We start from the raw sequence: 19,056 nt of genomic DNA, 5'->3' as shown, positions 1-19,056 counted from the left end.
CCTTTCTTCCTTCCTTCCTTTCTTCCTTCCTTCCTTTCTTTCTTTCTTCCTTCCTTCCTTTCTTCCTTCCTTCTTTCTTTCTACCTTCCTTCCTTTCTTCCTTCCTTCCTTTCTTCCTTCCTTTCTTTCTCTCTTTATTTCTTCCTTCCTTTCTTCCTTCCTTCCTTTCTTTCTCTCTTTATTTCTTTCTTCCTTCCTTTCTTTCTTTCTTTCTTTTTTTTTTTTTTAATTTGTGGTCTCTTCCTGGACTTGATAGACCATGGGCTGCATGAGCACAAGCCTTCATGTCTCGTTCTCACGGTGCCAGAGCCGGGTTGGCACGCGGTCGGCCTTAGTACGTGTGTGGCGAGCAGATGGCTGTGCACCAGCCGTGCTGTCATCTGCAAGAGAGAAAGTCGGCCTCACACAGGGTTGATTATAATAATGGAAATTAAAATATACTTCCTTTGAGGAATTGGCACTCTGCTTGCGGTTTCAAAAAGCAACATGCATTTTGTTTTTCAGATACCAAAGTGCTGCAAAGGCTTCTACGGGCCGGACTGCAACCAGTGTCCAGGAGGCTTCTCGAATCCGTGCTCTGGGAACGGCCAGGTAATGAAAACTTTGTCATGAATGCTGAGGTTGACCTGTCCTAAGTCAAGTGGGAAAATAAGTTTTAAAATCACTAAACCAAGAAGTGTTACAGTGTCAACCACTACTCCCAGGAAGTACAAGAAATAGATCAGTTGCTAAAAGAACAGAAGGTTCTGCAGCAGAAGGAATCTGGGGACAGAGGGCAACAGGGGTGGGGAGTGGGGAGTCTGGTGGTGTTCCAATGTCTGCTTTCCTGCTGCTGACCACTTGACCTTGGATAGCTCAACAAGGCTCCCTCTGACCCCACTTTCCTCTTATGGGAGGTAGCAGGGTACCCTGCATTGACCTCCAAGATTCCTTCCAAAACTAAGATTCTGTGATAATTTAAACAAACAAAAAAAAGCACTGCCCAGTGATTGCTTTTTTTTTTAAGTTTATTTGTTTATTTTGAGACAGAGACAGAGACAGAGTGCTAGCGGGGGAGGGGCAGAGAGAGGAGAGACAATCTTAAGCAGTCTCCGCATCATCAGTACAGAGCCCGATGTGGGGCTCAAACTCACGAACCATGAGATAATGACCTGAGAGGCAAGATCAAGAGTCAGACGCTTAATTGCCTGCGCCACCCAGGTGCCCCTGGGTGATTGCCTTTTTCAACCCACCTCCAAAACCTAGTAAAATGTGAAGGCCCAAATTTAACTCACCTAGTTTGGAGGCTAAACAAACAAAGGTAAAACGAGCTACGGTTCACATGGGAAATTACAGATCTATGCATTTAAGAAACCCAGATCTGAAATATGCCCCTTTTGAGGGGAAGGAAAAACCGCACTCATGAGCAGGTTGAGGCGAGGTGAGGAGAACAGGGCAGAGCGGGTACTAATCAGCTACTGCAGCTGACGGCGGGAGGCCCGGGGGCCCCACCGGGATGCGCGGCGAGCGCTGCAAAGCCAACCTGGAAAAGGCTGAAAAGGCAAAAAGTCTTACGCTGCAGGGGGAGACACTGCTGTCTGAAGTCATAAAGCAGAGCAATGGAGACAACGGCCAGCCTTCTTGCTGAAGGTCGGTGGCTTGTCACACCATCCCTCAAGCATTGTTTGCAGGTTCCCAGTGCGCCACCGCGACCCCCTTCCTCCCTGAATGGCTTCCCTTAACGTTCGATATCCCAACTCAGGAGCCCAAGCCTGTCGCTGTTTTAGCATCCTACCTGATACCAATACAACTCTGCTTTCTACAAGGAGTCCCAAAGAGATGGAATCTGCACTCAAAGGAGTCAGGCCATGGCACGATGGCATCTGGGACTCCTTCACGGGTGAGTGTTGTCCTAACGCCCTTGGGGCCTCCTTTGCTTGCAGTGCGCAGATGGCCTCGATGGCAACGGGACGTGCATTTGCCAGGACGGCTTCCAAGGCTCCCAGTGCCAGTTCTGCTCCGACCCCAATAAATATGGACCCCGGTGTGACAAAAGTAAGTGGCACTTCCCAGGCTTCCTCCTGCTCAGGAGCCCAGGATCCCAGGATCCCTCAGCCGGGATCCCTGCTGCACTGCAGCAAAGCAATAGTGCAGACACAGCCCCTTGGCCAGGCATTAAACAAAAATGCAGTTACATAATCTTGAAAACATGCATCATGCTTTTTAAAATTGCATCATGTATATATTTAAGAGGAGAGATACATAGATCTACCAAAATAAATATCGACGTATATTTCTTCACTAAGATTAGAACTTGAAAGAACAAAATGATTAGATCGGAGTTGCTGTGGGATCAAGCCGACCAAAGTTAAATCCCCACGCTGCAACTGACAGGTTGTGTGACCTTAGAAAAAGTCTCTCATCGAGCCTCAATTTCCCCATTTATAAAATGAAGTTTGGTACCCACGTCATGGGTTTTTGATGAAGTCAGATCATAATTTAAGGCTTTAGCACAGAGCTTGCACCAGCAAGAAATCCGTAGATGGAGCTGTTACTACTCTCACTACTAACTCATCCATTTGTTACAAAGCACACAGCCCTTCCCCTCTCTTACCTTGTCTGATCTTCATAGCCACCTTTGAAGATGGCCAAGACATTAGAGCACAGCAGGGGCACGGCTGCCGATCTTAATCCACTGTTCTTTGTGCCAAATAAGGTTTCTCGGGGGAAAAAATAAAGTTTTATTCCAAAGCCTACTAACGCTGGCATTTTTATGAGGCCAGTGGGGCAGGATGCCGAGGTCAGGGAAGGCTTGGTGGGGGCTGCCTACACCAACGCCTCTCGTCCTGCTCTGTGGCTGCCTGCCATCCCTGGTGGGAGAGCCTCCCCTTCCTTCTGGCCCCCTGTCCCTTGCCAATTAAGCCCTGGCTGGTTTAAAAGTTTATGAAAAGTCTTTTGTTTTAAATCCAGCTATGCTTTTCCAGCCCTCTCACTCTGGCTCTCTTCCCTGTCCTGGATATTGGCTCCAAGCACCCACAGGAATCCCTCTCCCATCGCCCTCCTGGGGCAGAACCATAGATGCCTTCCTTTCTGATCATATCCAAATCCCCAAATCCTTGCCACTGAAGTTTGAGAAACTTCCCCTCCTTCTTCTCTCTCCCGCATGCATTGGAGCCTGAGTCTGAAGCCCACATTGCAATTTTTAAGCACCTGTAATCAAAAGCAAAGCAAACAGCTCAAGTGGAAACTGGTAACAGGCATGTGGAACACCAGCTACTACACTGACCTACTGTGTCGGCACTTGGGCACGAACAGAAATGAAATTTGAAGGCCTAAGTTTGAGTCCCTGTTTGAAAACTTAGCAGCAAGTTAAGCAATTTGCTTCGCCTCCCTGGGCCTCCGTTTCCTCACCTGGAAATGAGGATGATGAAAGCACTCACCTTCAGAGGCTGGTGACTGTTCATGAGATGGTGCAGTTCAAGTCTGGCCCAGTGCCTAGGACGAGGTCAGTGCACAGATACTGACTATCAGTTATCCTGGTTTGCTGTGCTAGAGAGTGAGGAGCAAGTGTCAGCTGCACATCAGAGGCCATGCTGGCATGAGAAACCCCTTCTACAGATTCTAGAAAGGTCAGAAATTTCCAAACTAAGCTCTCTAACCATGAAGTAAATGAAGACCGAGTTCCTTGGCCTCTTTCTCACACACACACACACACACACACACACACACACACACACACACACGCAAAGCATTTCTGAGACTGTGTTATTCCCCTCCTTGATGGGACAGCCAAGCTCCCTGTCTCAGGCACACTGAGAGACACTTGACAAGCTAAGAAATAGCCCCAGAGCCTTCCCCAGGCTCAGCCCCACGTTCTTCTCTTCTCTGTAGGCATGAGGGGTGGTGAGGGGAGGTGGTCTCTCTCCTCTATACCTCATGTGTCCCATTGCTACACTCGTTCCCCCAACCCCTCAATGTCCCTCTTCCTTCCCTTCCAGAATGTCTGTGCATTTACGGAACATGCAATAACAGGATCGACAGTGACGGGGCCTGCCTGGCCGGCACGTGCAGAGAAGGCTCCACAGGGACGTTCTGCCACAAGCAGACCTCCACCTGCGGGCCCTACGTACAGTCCTGTCATATCCACGCCACCTGTGAATACAGCAATGGGACGGCAAGGTAGGCGCCACCCTTAACAGCCCACAGCCACTGTGCTCCCTGTAGATAGACCCCACCCATAACTACACTCTTTGCAAACAAAGCCCTGCTTTCTCTGGCTGCCAGTGTGGCTTTTGTGGAGAAAACCTCAGACTGAGCTGGGTTCAAATTGCAGCACCCCCTGCTTTGAGACTTACCAGCTGTATGACCGTGGGTAAGCCACTTAACCTCTCTGAGTCTCACTTTCTTCATCAGTACAGTAAGGATGATGTTGCCTACGTAGCAGGGCACTGGAGATTATAAAAACTGAATGTAAAAGCACCCAGCACCAGGGCTAGCACATCATAGGTGTTCAGTCATGGAAACTATGATTATTATCACCACTTATGCAAAGAAATGAACATTTGTCCACCACTTTCCAACCCTTTAAAAATGCCTTTACTGGGGCACCTGGGTGGCGCAGTCAGGTAAGTGTCCAACTCTCCAGCTCAGCTCAGGTCATGATCTCACAGTTGGTGAGTTGGAGCCCCACATCAGGCTCTGTGCTAATTGCACAGAAACTGTTTGGGATTCTGTCTCTCCTTCTCTCTGCCCCTCCCCAGCTTGTGTGCGCTCTCTCTCTCTCTCTCTCTCTCTCTCTCTCTCTCTCTCTCAAATACATAAATAAACTTTAAAAATAAAAAAATAAATAAAAATGCTTTTACTTCCTAAAGCCATTAATAATGACTCCCCTGTTAAAGGCATCTTATAGGAAATTGGCTCTTGGTCATTAGATCATGCAGTGGGCTTAGAGATGTGGGAGGGGCAATGTCAGAGGAGATTTCCCTCTCCAGGAAAATCTGCTTCAAAGTCAGTGACCACCCAAGAAATATTCTGGGAGATGCAGAGAATGTCTAGTATTCTTGGTCTTGTTTTTAAAGCATTTTTCTTAATTTTCAATTGCGTAGTTACTTACTTACCTGCTTATGATCTGTCTCCCCCACTAGACTGTGGGCAGCGTGGGCCCAGAGACTGTGTCTTCTCCTCCATGGTCGTCCAATAGAAATGCATCTGCCTTGAGAGTTAGGATCTACATCCATGCATAAGTCAAAAATCACAAGTTATCAAAACTGTCCTTAAAACCTCTGAAATCACCCACAAAGGGCTATCAACATGGGTCTGCACATACTATATAAACTTAGGTAAATCAAATAGTGTTGGAACCCATCAGTCTGGTTTTTTCATGTGGGTACCAGACTAAGTATTTTTTTTTCCTCCAGGAGCCTTGATACAAGAAAAACAATTCTATTTAAGTTTTTGTGAAGCACATATGATTGAATTTGCCACAGTGACATGGGATAGGGTGAAGCCACAGGCGACCCAGCACCTCTCAGAAGGGTCTCAATAAATTATTAGTGGAATGAAAGAATGAATGAACGGCGTGTTTGATAGTTAAAGTATCATGATGGGACATTTTGAAATGCGTGTCTGAAAGAAAGGGTGATGGGTCAGTAAACTATGTCCTCTCATGGAATCAGACTCCTGAGAGTGTCTTGCTCCAAAAAAAGAAAATCTGAGGGACCAGAGAGGGGAGAGAGGAGAGGTCTCATCTGACTGTCATTTTCAAGTACGCTAAAAACTATTGCATAGAAGGGACGGGAGTTGTTCTCTGCAGAACCACAGATGCTAAGCTAGAGGCAGATTCCAGCCCTGTGGAAGCAGGAAAGCTGCCAGACGTGGGGCCTCACGAGACGCAAGCGTGTGGAGGTGCCCTGCTAAAGGCTCCACGTGTTGATCTCATCTCCACAGCTCTGGGAGCGAGATTTTAGACTCTCGTTCCCGAGGAGGAAACAAAGTCTCCCAGAAGTTAAGGGACTCGTCCAGGGTCACACGACTGCTATGAGGTGGGGGGCCTGGCTTCCCACCCAGCCGTGTCTGACTGCAGACCCCCCGAAGTGCCCGTGACCACCTGACCACACTGGCTCCCTCCACAAGGGTAAACTGTCAAGCGCCTGGCCAGGAACCGGTTCAGCCCTGGCTGGCCGGCTTTCTCCTGGGCAGTGACTGCTTCCACGTCTGGGGCTGAATTTGTGCACTCACTCTTCTTTCGCAGCTGTGTTTGCAAAGCAGGATACGAAGGGGACGGAAGCCTCTGTTCAGAGACGGACCCTTGCGCAGGATTCACCCCGGGGGGCTGCAGCCACAATGTGAGTGTTGGTCTTCATTTCCAAGCGGCCTGGTGTTTTAGGAAATCCTGACGGAAGGCCTTACCAAAAAGAGTGGTGTCTGATGGCTTTTCGTGTTAGCAGATTTGCTGGATTCCTGAAGCTTTGAAGACGGTGCTGGTGATTTCTGTGAGCTTCCATTCCTAAATCCACATGTGCAAGGGACGTCCCAGGACCACAGGAGCGCGGGTCTTTGGGCTCTTAAAAGCACAGCCTGAGGATCAGATATTGGAGATTATTAGTACTAAACTACTGATTCAAATATTACAGCTTACAAGAGACTTGAGTGCACCTGATCTCATTTGCTCTTCCCTCCCCGCCAGCCCAACGGGGCAGATGTTCTTATCCCCATTATACTGATGAAGAAACTGAGGTTTGGGGACAATAATAGAAACTAAATTCTATTATTGGATATAGCCCAGAGGTATAGCCCAAGCCCACCGCTGCCTTCAGAATACCTTTTGATTACCACCACCAGGCCGGAGTCACCTCCATTCCTTACCCACAGTTTAGAACCTCTCTGGCCCACCCACCAAGTATTCATGGCCCACCCACAGCCACAGTGACTTGAGGTGGATCAGATCGCGTTTCTCCCATGCTGAAACCCCTTCGGTAACTTCTCTTGGCTCTGAGGGTGAAATTCAATGTTAATGCCTTGCCCCACCCCCACCAGATGCCCCTTGGGCTAGTCCCGCCCACTCAACAACATACCTAGCACCTTTCTCCTCTCGCGCTGCCTTTCGGCCTCCTAAGGTGGTCATCCCGACAGGTCTGGACTTGGTACCATGGTTAGGAGCTTGGTCTTCAGCATTATGGAGACCTGAGTTTGCGAAGTTTTGTAGCTGTGTGACCAGAGGCAAGTTACTTACCTCCTCTAAGCCTACTTTCCTTACCTGTAACACAGACAATAACAGTACCTTCCTCAAGATGATGGCTTATACCAGCCAAACACTAACAACAGTCCCTGGCTCAATAAATGACAGCGATGTTCATGGTGATGGTCATTGGCTGGCCAACAACAAGCAATTCTGTTCCTTAAATCATCTCACCTTTTCTGTGGATCTCAGTGCAAATGTGCATATAGGATACAGTGCATACAGAAATAATTGTTTCTATTGCACTCCATGCAAACATCCGTTTCTAGAATGTACCTCCTTTTTTGGCTTTTGGGATCATGTGGCTCTGAGGTTTCAGAGATTTTGCTTCTTTTCCTCCTGCAGGCAGAATGCATCAAAACCGGCCCGGGGACCCACACATGCGTGTGCCAGGAGGGATGGACCGGGGACGGCAGAGACTGCTCGGAGATCAACAACTGCCTGTTGCCCGGCACCGGTGGCTGCCACGTCAATGCAACCTGTTTGTATGTGGGCCCCGGGCAGGTAGGTGCCACGTACTAGAGAGCCTAGAGGAGCAGGACTCCTGCAGTGACTTCTCCCCGCTAGACACAGAAGCACTTTGGCTGGAACTTACTGCAGCTTTTTAATCCTTTGTAGTAGGGGAGAATGGGTTAATGGTCACAACAAACCTATGACGTGGGTACTTTTTTTTTTTTTTTTAAGATTCTGTATATAAGTGAGATCATATGGTATTTGTCTTTCTCTGTCTGATTTACTTCACTTAGCACAATGCCCTTGAGGTCCATCTATGTTGCTGTACATGGCAAGATCTCATTCTTTTTTATGGCTGAGTAATATTTAGATATAGATATAGATATAGATATAGATATAGATATAGATATAGATATAGATATAGATAGATATCTCACATCTTCTTTTTCCATTTATCAATGGCCACTTGAGTTGCTTCCATATCTTGGCTTTTATAAATAATGCTGCCATGAACATGAGACTGCAGATATCTTTTCAAATTTGGATAAATATTCAGAAATGAAATTGCTTGAAGGTATAGTAGCTCTAGTGTTCATATTTTGAGGAACCACCGTACTGTTTTCCATAGTGGCTGCACCAGTTTACCTTCCCACCAAGAGTGCATGGGTTCCCCTTTCTCCACATCCTCGCCAACACTTGTTATCTCTTGTCTCTTTGGTGATAGGCCTCCTAACGGGTGTGAGGTGACATCTCATTGTGGTTTTGATTTGCATTTCCCTGATGACTAGTGATGTTGGGCATCTTTTCGTGTGCCTGTTGGCCATCTGAGTATCTTCTTTGGAAAAATGTCTATCTAGATCTTCTGCCCATTTTTAAATAGAATTGTTTACTGTTTTGTTACTGCATTGTATGAGTTCTTGGTATATTTTGGACATTAACCACTTATTAGATATATAATTTGCAAATATCTTTTCCCATTTAGTAGATTGTGATTTCATTTTATTGATGGGCTCCTTTGCTATGCAGAAGCTTTTTAGTTTGATGTAGTCCCACTTGCATATTTTTGCTTTTGTTGTAACATAGGTACCGGCATTATTCCATCTTACAAAAGAGGAAATTGAGGCACAGAGATGCTAAATAATTTGCTCACATGACATAGAAAATAAATCATGGTGCGAGATTCACACCCAGTCAGACTCCAGAGCCCCACTCCTAGTCACCACCTGACCGTACAAGTTTCAGTAGAACTCTACAGTCCGTCAATCACTCTCACTTAACCTCATGTAAGGGAGACTGAAGCAGAGAAAGCTACTGCTTAGGACCAGTCAGCTCTGGAGAGGTGATGACGACTGTACTGTGATTATAGCCATGGAAAGTCCTATTCCTTGGAAGAGCTCGCCGCTGTCTTACATCTCACCAAGCATTTGGCAAACAATTGCATTCATTTTGACTCACCTGAATTGCCAGATTGCATCTGAGAAAGAAAAAAAAATGTCTTGGTATCTTTATCAGTTTGCTAAGGATGCCGTGACAAAGTATCTCTAGGTGGGTGGCATAGAACAACAAAAAGGTACTGTCTCACAGTTCTGGAGACTAGAGGTCCAAGGTCAAGCTGTGGGCAGGCAGTTTGGTTCCTTCAAAGGTCTGTGAAGAAGAATCTGTTCTGTGCGTCTCTCCTAGCTCTGGCTAGTTTGCTGGCCATCTTTGCATTCCTTGGCTTATATGTGCATCATCCTGACCTCTGCCTTCGTCTTCACATGCGTTCTCCCTGTGTGCCTGTCTGTGTCCAAATCCCACCTTTTTATGAGGACACCAGTCTAATTGGATTAGGACCTACCCACATCCAGTGTGACCTCATCTTAACTAACTATATAATAACAATCCTATTTCCAAGTAAGGTTACATTCTGGGGTACTGGGGTCAAGATTTTAACGTATGAATTGAGGGTGGTGAGGAATACCCAGCTCCACCCATATTAGTATCTATCCCCTCTCTACTCTTTCTTTCTGTGGACAAATTGTAAAGGCATCCTGATGTGGGAAATGGAGGAAGAGAAAGGTCTTTTTATACTGCCATGTAAGAAATAAAATAGACCATATTTAGGATGCCCACAGTAGTTACTAGTTGGCTTGAAAACAGATATTCCAAGTAGGCACAAATCCTAATTACCATGAATATTTATTTTAAAAGACAAACCATGGGGCATCTGGGTAACTCAGTCGGTTAAGCGTCCAACTCTTGATCTCAGCTCAGGTCATGATCTCACAGTTTGTGAGTTTGAGCTCCGCGTCCAGCTCTCTGCTGTCAGCACAGAGCCTGCTTCGGATCCTCTGTACCCCTCCCTTTTCTGCCCCTTCCCCATTGGTTCTCTCTCTCTCAAAATAAATTTTAAAAACTTTAAAATAAATAAACAAATAAAAAGACAAACCATATTTGGCTTAATATGTCAGGGTAGGGGTGCGAGAAAGTGCTACCCCAATACTAAGTGGAGGAGATTAAACACCCACGTTGACAAAGTCTTGCCCTATCACGTAAAGACGTATTTAGGTGCTACTGTCCACATATACTTGCATCTAAGTTACACATATTTACCTTATAGTGCACACATAGCAAATAATAGTTATGTTGTTAAAGATAAAAATTCATAAGTAGAAATTCTATTCATTTCTTCCCACAACTTAATGGGCTGTCTTATATCACGTATGGCCCTTCTGGGATGATGAATTTAAAAAGGAAGTAGCAAGAAACAATCAGACTGGGAAATGTAACGTAGAATGTGCAGACCAGCCACTCTGGAATTGGAAGTGTAACAAATGAAAGACATTCGTTCTGTTTTCTCAGAGGGCCAAGCAGCTACGATTTCCGTGGTTCAGTTTTCAGGCCACATGATGGCAAGGCATGAAAGGCAGTTGTTTTCACGTCTCCCCTTTGTGCTTGGAATTACAGAATGAGTGTGAATGCAAGGAAGGATTTCGAGGCAATGGGATTGATTGCGAAGAAATCACTTCGTGCTTGGAACAAACTGGGAAATGTCATCCACTGGTGAGTTACTTCATTTTCTTGAGCCTTACCTTAAAAAGAAAAAAAGCTGGGGCTCCTGGATGGTTCAGTCGGTTAAGCATCTGACTTCTGCTCAGGTCATGATCTCGCAGTTCGTGGGCTTGAGCCCCATGTCGGGCTCTGTGCTAATAACTCGGTGCCTGGAGCCTGCTTCGGATTCTGTGTCTCCCTCTCTCTCTGCCCTTCCCCTGCTTACACTCTGTTCCTCTCTCTCTCTCTCTCTCAAAAATAAATAAATTTTTTTTTAAAGTTTAAAAAGAAAATAAGTTACCTGAGAAAGAAAGAAAGCTAGATTACTTCTTATTTGGACCTACTAATGAACAAAATATTTTCTCCCCCTGAAGAGAGTCCCCAAGCAAAATGAGAGTAGTTCTTACAAATTTCGCCCCAACCCAAGTGTTGGAAGAACCAACATGTAACACAGGGTCCCCAGTGAAATCAGAATTTCAAATAAATAAAAATTCTGCAGCACAAGTATGTTCCAAAGATTGTGTAGGACAAATTTATACCAAAAATTATTCATACCCTCTCCAAAGTTCACCTTCAACTTGGTAATTTTTTATCTGCTAAATCCAGCGATTCTGAACCAACAAGATAACTGGACTCCTATTTCGAATGTCATAACAGAGTTTACCACAAATTATTGGTGACAATGCCCATTCAAGGGTAGAGTGTGTCTTGTGTCTAAATTATGGAAGAACAGGCTTGCAGAAGAGCATCATTATGCACCTGACATCGGAACCGATGAAGATTGCACCTTAGTCACAGTGCTTTTGAAGGCCAGGGGCAGAATCCACACAAATCAACTTACGCAAAAAAGGAATTTTCAGGGAGTACCCTAGGGTAGCACCATGGCAGGAAATACAAGCAGACTTCCCAAGGACCCAGAATCAAAACCTGAAGACAGCAAGGTCAAAGCAGCCTCTTCCTCTAATCCTCTGAGACTATGTGATCTCTCATGTTGCTTTTCTCTGTGCATCTGTTTCCTCTTTGTCTCTTTCTCTCTCTCTCTCTCTCCCTCTCTCCCAACTTCTAATGTTTCTCTTTGCATCTTGGGGGTACACAGCTCCCTTTTCTTAGATCAACGTCACCCTCCACCCCCAAAGAAGAAAGGATCTGACAAACCCAGAGGAGTCCACGTGTCCACGTATGAGCCAGTCAATGATGGCCAGGGAGGGTGACGACATATTGGGAACATGGTTGCCAGGGTAGGGGCAGAGTAGTTGTTAAAGAAGAAAGATGGGAGAGATGCCCCACAGTATCTATTTCTCAAGAATCATGCGAGCCCTTCATAAATCTGAAGGAGATCCAACATTCTTGCTACGTTTAAGCCCAACCAAGTCCTGACAATCCAAACATGGGAAGTTATTGCTACTTTCACTTCCTTCCAAAGCCTGGAGGAGGAAACATAGAGATTCCAGATAAAATCAGTACAGGACAGCTGGCAAAGTTTGAATTTCAGAGCCCCTTCGTCCCCGGCGAAGTTTGAATTTCAGTGAATCCTTCTTCAGCGCCAGTGTGCCCCAAACATTACACGGGACATACTTACACTAAAACGTATTTGTTGATCTGAAATTCAAATTCACGTGGTGTCCTGTGCTTTCATAGGCTCAATCTGAGAAGGATGAAAGGACAGAATGTAATTGTGATTAACGTTTATTGCCTCTGGGCACATTTGCATGTGATAACTGTTGTTGCCATTTTCATGGTGTTTGACAGTTTTAAAATGCTGTCCCCTATATGGATGCATGTGACATTCATAGCCCAGCAGCGAGGCACCAATCGTGTAGACAGGAACCTTTCATTGCTACAGGGCAGGGTCTGTGGGTCACTCCCAACATCTTCCAACCCCAGAGCTGCACGTTCCCACCTTAGATGGAGCCAGAGGGCTCACGGATGTAACTCGAGGCACATCTTTTGTGAGGAATGCCAATTCTTTCTTTTCTCTTCCTTTTGTCAGGCAACCTGTCAGTTTACTTCTTCTGGCACCTGGAGCTGTGTTTGCCAAGAGGGCTATGACGGAGATGGCCTTCTGTGCTATGGAAATGCAGCCGTGGTAAGTAAGCAAGACAAGCTCTTGTGCAGAATAATAAAGACAAAAGTCTTTTAGAAACTAAACAAAACTCTTCGCTAGGATGCCTTTACAGTGCTCTGCCAATCATTTGCTCCAGGAAATTCCCTACGAAGCAAGCTGCTTCGTGCAGATGTCATATGTGTTCTGTGGGTCACAAGCCTAAAGGCTGCTGAGGGCTCGCTTTTGTTTGGTACCTTCTATGCACCAAGCAGGGGGACTTCTTTTCTTGGTGTCCTACCTCTTCCCATTCGCAAACTTCCCTAATGAGCAGCTAACTGACCCTGCTAGCTCTCTAGAAGACAATCTAAGCTAACCTGCCCGCGGGCCTCAGCGGCAGAGTGGGGGATCCAGCCCGAGGCTGTGTAAGCGCAGGGCTCAGGCACTTAACCACCAGGGCCGAGTACTCAGGGAGAGGGCCATGCACATCACACCGAATTGTCCTCGCTCAGACGTGGTCTGTCTCCCCAACCTCAGGACTGTGAACGCTTGAGGGCAGATCTTTGTCTTGTCTCCTACTTCGCTCCCAGTGTTTCCAAAGAGTTGTTGAATGAGAAATAAATCGATAAATGTTCTCACTTCATTTTGTTCAACTTGCTGCACTTTGCTTCCTGCCCCTCCTCTCTGCTGAAACCACCGGGCCCACAGTCCCCAGGGCTGCGACCCCTTCCCACCCAAGCCTCGCCCCAGCCCGCGTTCCCCTGGGCTGATGGCCCATCTGGCCCTCGGCCTTCCTGCCTCTTCAGGGTCCTGCCCACCCTTCACTTTACGCTCTTCCTTCTACTCACCCTGTTGGGACAGGAGCTCCTGACACCCAGATCATGGAGGGGTGACCCAACATTTTCTCACTGCCCATGAGCCTCGCATCCTAAAACCTAAGCCCCAACACTCTGCTTTCACAATGCCCTCTCAACAGAAAGCAAGATGAGGTCCAAACACTTAGCCCGGCGCTCCGGGCATCTCTACGCGGGCTCCACTCACTTAGCCCAGCCATCCGGTTACCTGCTCCACTCGCCTCTCCCACAGACCCTGGCCTCCTCTCCCCGTCTTCCTGCCATCAACTCTCGTCCCACCTGCACCCCCTCTCCCTTGGAGCAGCCCCCTCAGGAGATCACTCATGCATCTCAACTCTTGCCCTTGTCAGTTTACTAATTCGCTGATAGGTATTTACTAACTCATTTAATAACCTCAACTACTTTCAAAAAGGAGTGGAGACAACTCTAAGATTTATTGCCTCTGTGCATATTTGCATGTGATAACCATTGTGGCCATTTTCATGGTGTTTAATAGTTTTAAAATGCTGTCCCCTACACGGATGCATGTGGCATTCATAACCCCAGCAGCAAGGCATCATCATATTCATTTTTCAGACGAGACACCTGAGTTCTCAGAGAGGTTAAGTGACTTGCCCAAGATCGCACTGGTAGTAAAGGGCAGACTCAGGAAATGAACCTGGTCTTTTTCAACTCAGGAGCAGGGTTTCCCCTACCACACCTGCACATGTCACTGATCTAATGGCACTGCCTTCAAAGTCTCAACTTCCCCCAAACAAGTAAAAGTTGTGTGAGGGCAGAAGTCATCTTTTCCTTTTTGTGTCTTCTACCCTCCCTTCACTCCAACCTGGTGCCCACCGCAGCGGTTCAGTATACATGTTCATTAACACATTCCACGGTAGAGAAATGCAAAGTAGGAGTGGCTAAGACAGAGCAAGGCCCGCATCACAGCTTCTGTTCTAAGCACTTTAAAACCTTAAGTCCTCCAAATTTCACATCAACCTATCAGTTGGAGATTTTTATTATCCCCATCTTATAGACAAGAAAATTGAGGCCCAGAGAGACTAAGTAACTTGCGTAAGCAATTAGGAAATGACCAAACCAGAGTGAAAAACCAGGGTGGTTGGGCCCTGCCTCCCAAGCCACTACTCAAGGTTGGCTCTGAAAGAGGGCTGCCATTGAGCCCTGTGGCCCTCCATGAGGTTGAGTGCCATGTTCTTAACAACTCAATTCCAATTTGGAAGAACTTCAGGTGGTTGTCTGTCTGAAGTTTCTGGAATTCCTTCTTTGCCTCAAATATAGAGGGTAATGGAGCCACTAAGCGTGAAAGAAATGCACACCTCTGGCAACGTGGAAATTCAACCAGCTGGGGCTCCCATTCATGCTGGAAACACAAATGAGCCCAGCCATAGGAAGGCTAAGTGCGTGCTACTGAGACACGCACTGTGGTTATGCTTCTCATTCATTGTTCCTTTTCTCGTGTTCTCTCTCATCTCTCCCTCCCTCGCTTGCACGACATGAATAAGGAGTTGTCATTTCTCTCTGCGGCAGCTATATTTAATCAGTGGATAAATGTGAGTACCTTTGTTGGAATGCAGGAAATGTACATAATTTTAGAAATTTGGAATGCGTGGAACAGAAAACCGAAAGGAGGGGAGCTGGTAGGAAGGAAGGAAGGCAATCGTCCAGAGCGGTGGCTCTCCACGCTGACTGCACTTTAGGATCACTTTGAATAGCCATGCCGAGGCTCCCACCAGCACACCCTCTGATTCGATTGGCCAGAGGTTACCCTTGGCATCATGCATTGTAAGAGCTTCCCGGGTTATTCTAGCACGCAACCAGGGCTAAAAACTTCTGGTCTAGGTTAAGCCGGAGGGGTCAACTTTGAAAAGTTGGTTGAAACCAATTCAAATGTATACATATAGCTTCTCGCATCAAGAGGTCTTTGTGAAAAGTCAGCATATCATTATTGCAATTCTCCGAGTTGGATTTGGTATTCATAGTTGCAATCTGGGGTAATCCATGTGCACTTAGCTGTCAGCCCAACATGCCTAGAGGAGCTTTTTCTTCTCCCCTGGAAAGTTCTATAATGCAGAATCCAATCCCCGCTGTACCAGTTGTCTGAATCTCTCTCATCTTTGCATGGGTGGACCAAGGTCCCTTCATGACCAGTGGTTTATTCCCTTTGAGAAGACACGTGCCAAGATAGGTAATCCACTCCGGGACGGCTCCTTACTGTGTAGCTCCTCTCTGCCCCCAACACATGGAAGGGCAGGGACTGAGAATCCTATTGTACAGTGATGATTTCCGTGTAGACTAACCCCACATGCGTAAGCTTGCCCGGTGGTGAAGTGGACCCAGCTCATCACAATACACAAGAACACATCCTCCCCAACCCTACTTTCAATACTTGAAATCAGCCATGGTGGGAGGGTACACACCACAGAAATCAGGGAACACTACAAATGAAGGCTTTTTGTTTGTTTTTCCTGGGAGCAGCTGTTAAACCTAAGCACACCACTTCTACCCAGAACTGGCTCAAAGGAAGAACAAAAAGTAGGTTAAGTTTGATTTCAGGCCTCCAGTGTGTCCCCCATGCTGAAATGCTTCCCATAACCTTCCCACCATCCTTATTCCAAGGGCATCCAAGGGTTCCCAAGGTTCTCCGCACATACATGTGTACACACACCCACACACACACGATCAGCAAGACGGTGCTCTGATTCTTTGTTTAGACTAAAGGGTAAATGACTGATCATGACTCAAAGTCTGACTGGAGGATCAGGAAAATGTGCCTTTTGATAAAACTCACAATTTAAATCAGAAGAATGCATCTCATAAGAGCATAGGGGGCACCAGCCAGTGGGTGGGATGGATTTGGGAAAGGGGTCCCTAAGACCTTTCCAGTATCCCTGAAATTACTTCGCATAGGAAGTTTTCATCTCTGCCTAGCATTCAGCCAGCCCTGTCTGTCCTCTAATGTGAATCAGGCCTACTTTCCTTCCCTCCTATGATTCAGAATGCTTCTCTACAAGCCATGCTGTCAGCCGCCTCAAACCTCACTGTCCTCGTGCCCTCCCCGCAAGCTATTGAGAACATGGACCAAGATGAAAAAGCCTTTTGGTTGTCCAAGAGCAATATTCCAGCCCTAATAAAGTAGGTATTATGTATTTAATTCTTCACAATATCTTATTAGCATCAGTGTGAAGGAAGTTCAGTGGAGGGAGGTCACGTGGTCCTTGAGATCCGTGAACCTCAAATGTTCCAGAACTCTCCTACCCCAGAATGATAACAGTTAACGTTATTGACAGCCAACTCTGTGCTAACTGCCTTAGGTGTAACTCAGTTCATCCTCCCAGCAACCCTATGAGATGGGCATTAAAATTAGACCTATTTTAGAGATGTGCAAACTGAGGCAAGGGTGATTAAGTAACTAACCCAAGGTTTCATGGCTGATAATTGCAGGGGAAGAGGTTCTGGCTCCAGAACCTATTTTCTTAACTACTCGATGATACTGCCTCATGCATGGATCCTTCACTGTAGCCATTACGGACTGTCGTTTCAGATACCATGTGCTACTAGGCACGTACAGAGTGGCAGATCTGTGGGCTCTGTCACCTTCTGACATGCTGGCAACGTCTTTGCAGGGCAACTTCCTTCACCTGGCAAAGGCAGATGGGGTAAGAGAGTGTTCTAATTTGTCTGTTTAGTGGAGATGTGTCATCTGTGTTCATGCTGCCCTCTTAACAATTTCTGTGTTGTGGAAATGTCCAAACATGAGCAAACATGGATCAAGAATAGAACTTCCATGTAGGCATCGCCCAGCTTCAACAACTGCCAACATATATTCATACACACACACACACACACACACACACACACACACACAGGCATGCACACACACATTACTCTGTAGTAGTGATCCTATAAAATGTGCACCCCCCCCCCACCCACTGGTTGGCCATGTGGCTCCTTCCAACAGACCACAAACTGATCCACAAAGGCAAATCTTTCCATTGTCCTGGGTAAATGTTATGCAATTTCACAACTTTGGTTATTTGTATATGGTTAACTAAAAGCTGATTACTGGTAACCTACTAGAGACGTTATAGATTGCTAAAATTGTATATTAGGTCGGGGTGGATCAACAAATATCTGTTGAGCACCTTCTACGTGGAGTTAGGGCAGTGCCAGAGCCCCATAGAGCTTGCCCTCTGGACCTTACTGCCATGTGTCAGGACTTAGATTCTGTCTTCATCAGGAAGTCTGGCTGCCCTGCTGCATAGGGCAGTGTTTTATAGCTCTTTATGTGAACTGCACAAGATGAAAATGATGATTCTGCTAGAAAGTGGGAACTGCCACATCAGTGGACCATGGGCCACAGTCAAAAATGTCTTAGAATTACTGCTCTAAAACATTTTTACCTTCCTACTCATCGACGTGAGCACTGTGAAAAGGGTCTATGCCTAGAATTACCAGAATGTATGTACTTCATCAGATCAGTCTTTTTAGAAAGCCAAAAAGAGTTGCATACAGCCCATGGATTCTTTACATATTATAATAATGTCAGTGCATTACATACATATACCAATGTGTTGTTTTCCATAAGTGTTTACTTTTTTTTATGTTTATTTATTTTTGAGAGAGAGAGAGACAGAGCACGAGCAGGGAGGGGTAGAGAGAGAGGGAGACACAGAATCTGAAGCAGGTTCCAGGTTCCAAGCTGTCAGCACAGAGCCTGATGTGGGGCTTGACCCCATGAACCACGAGATCATGACCCGAGCCCAAGTCAGACATTTAACCACCTGAGCCACCCAGGCACCCCTTCCTTCAGTGTTTTAGCTGATTCTCTTAGCAAGCATTTATTGAACACCCATCCTGGGCAGGCTAATCGCAGGTTCTATACATTCTGAGACAAATCAATTGGGACCATTGACCTGGAGGAACTAACCACCAGAGACACATTTTTAATGAGTTCCTATGTCTGATATAAATGTCTCCCTTTAACCAAAAGACATGTGCAAGGTGGCCAGGAATGCTTATTTCAGGGATTCTGCTGATGTAACTTGGGAGCTGCTCAGGGTGAGACGAGTCCCCTTCTGCACCTAGGGTCCCAGAAGGGATTTTAAATAAAGGGTAATGGTGAGGAGAAGAAGAAAGGAAAGTAGAGAGAACGGAGTCCGAGTTGTGTCATGGTTAGTTGGTGACTGGGTTGGTGGGTAGGTGGGGTAATCAATGTTCTTGAAAAGTAGCTGGATGCTGATCAGGAAAGTCGGTTACTGTCCCCATTAGTTTGCTAAGGCTGCTTTCACCACGCGCCACAAAGCGAGTGGCTCAAACAACAGAGAATTTTGTCTCAAGGTTCTGGGGGCCAGAAGTCCAAGATCGAGGTGTGAGCAAGATTTGTTCCCAAGGGCTGTGGAAGGAGCTGTTCCAGCCTCTCTCCTTGGCTTGGACATGGCCTTCTTCATGCTCACACAGTG

General features: G+C 46.4%; 1 protein-coding gene across 3 annotated transcripts in view; it reads left to right on the top strand.

Annotated features, from left to right (window-relative positions):
* Nucleotides 1-19,056, top strand: part of STAB2 (stabilin 2) — a 164,681-nt gene that overhangs the window by 73,753 nt on the left and 71,872 nt on the right. For all 3 annotated transcript variants that reach the window (XM_053895983.1, XM_053895982.1, XM_019446618.2), the window contains 10 exons: nucleotides 505-591; nucleotides 1,923-2,034; nucleotides 3,978-4,158; nucleotides 6,230-6,323; nucleotides 7,562-7,720; nucleotides 10,616-10,711; nucleotides 12,690-12,785; nucleotides 15,100-15,147; nucleotides 16,593-16,729; nucleotides 17,139-17,253. In XM_053895983.1, coding sequence (XP_053751958.1) covers nucleotides 505-591; nucleotides 1,923-2,034; nucleotides 3,978-4,158; nucleotides 6,230-6,323; nucleotides 7,562-7,720; nucleotides 10,616-10,711; nucleotides 12,690-12,785; nucleotides 15,100-15,147; nucleotides 16,593-16,729; nucleotides 17,139-17,253 — 1,125 coding nt within the window. The remainder of the gene's footprint in view (nucleotides 1-504; nucleotides 592-1,922; nucleotides 2,035-3,977; nucleotides 4,159-6,229; nucleotides 6,324-7,561; nucleotides 7,721-10,615; nucleotides 10,712-12,689; nucleotides 12,786-15,099; nucleotides 15,148-16,592; nucleotides 16,730-17,138; nucleotides 17,254-19,056) is intronic.

Source organism: Panthera pardus, unplaced genomic scaffold (genome assembly GCF_024362965.1).
Source record: "Panthera pardus isolate Hobbes unplaced genomic scaffold, ASM2436296v1 HiC_scaffold_6, whole genome shotgun sequence".
NCBI lineage: Eukaryota > Metazoa > Chordata > Mammalia > Carnivora > Felidae > Panthera > Panthera pardus.
This window is presented reverse-complemented; position numbering and strand designations above follow the sequence as displayed.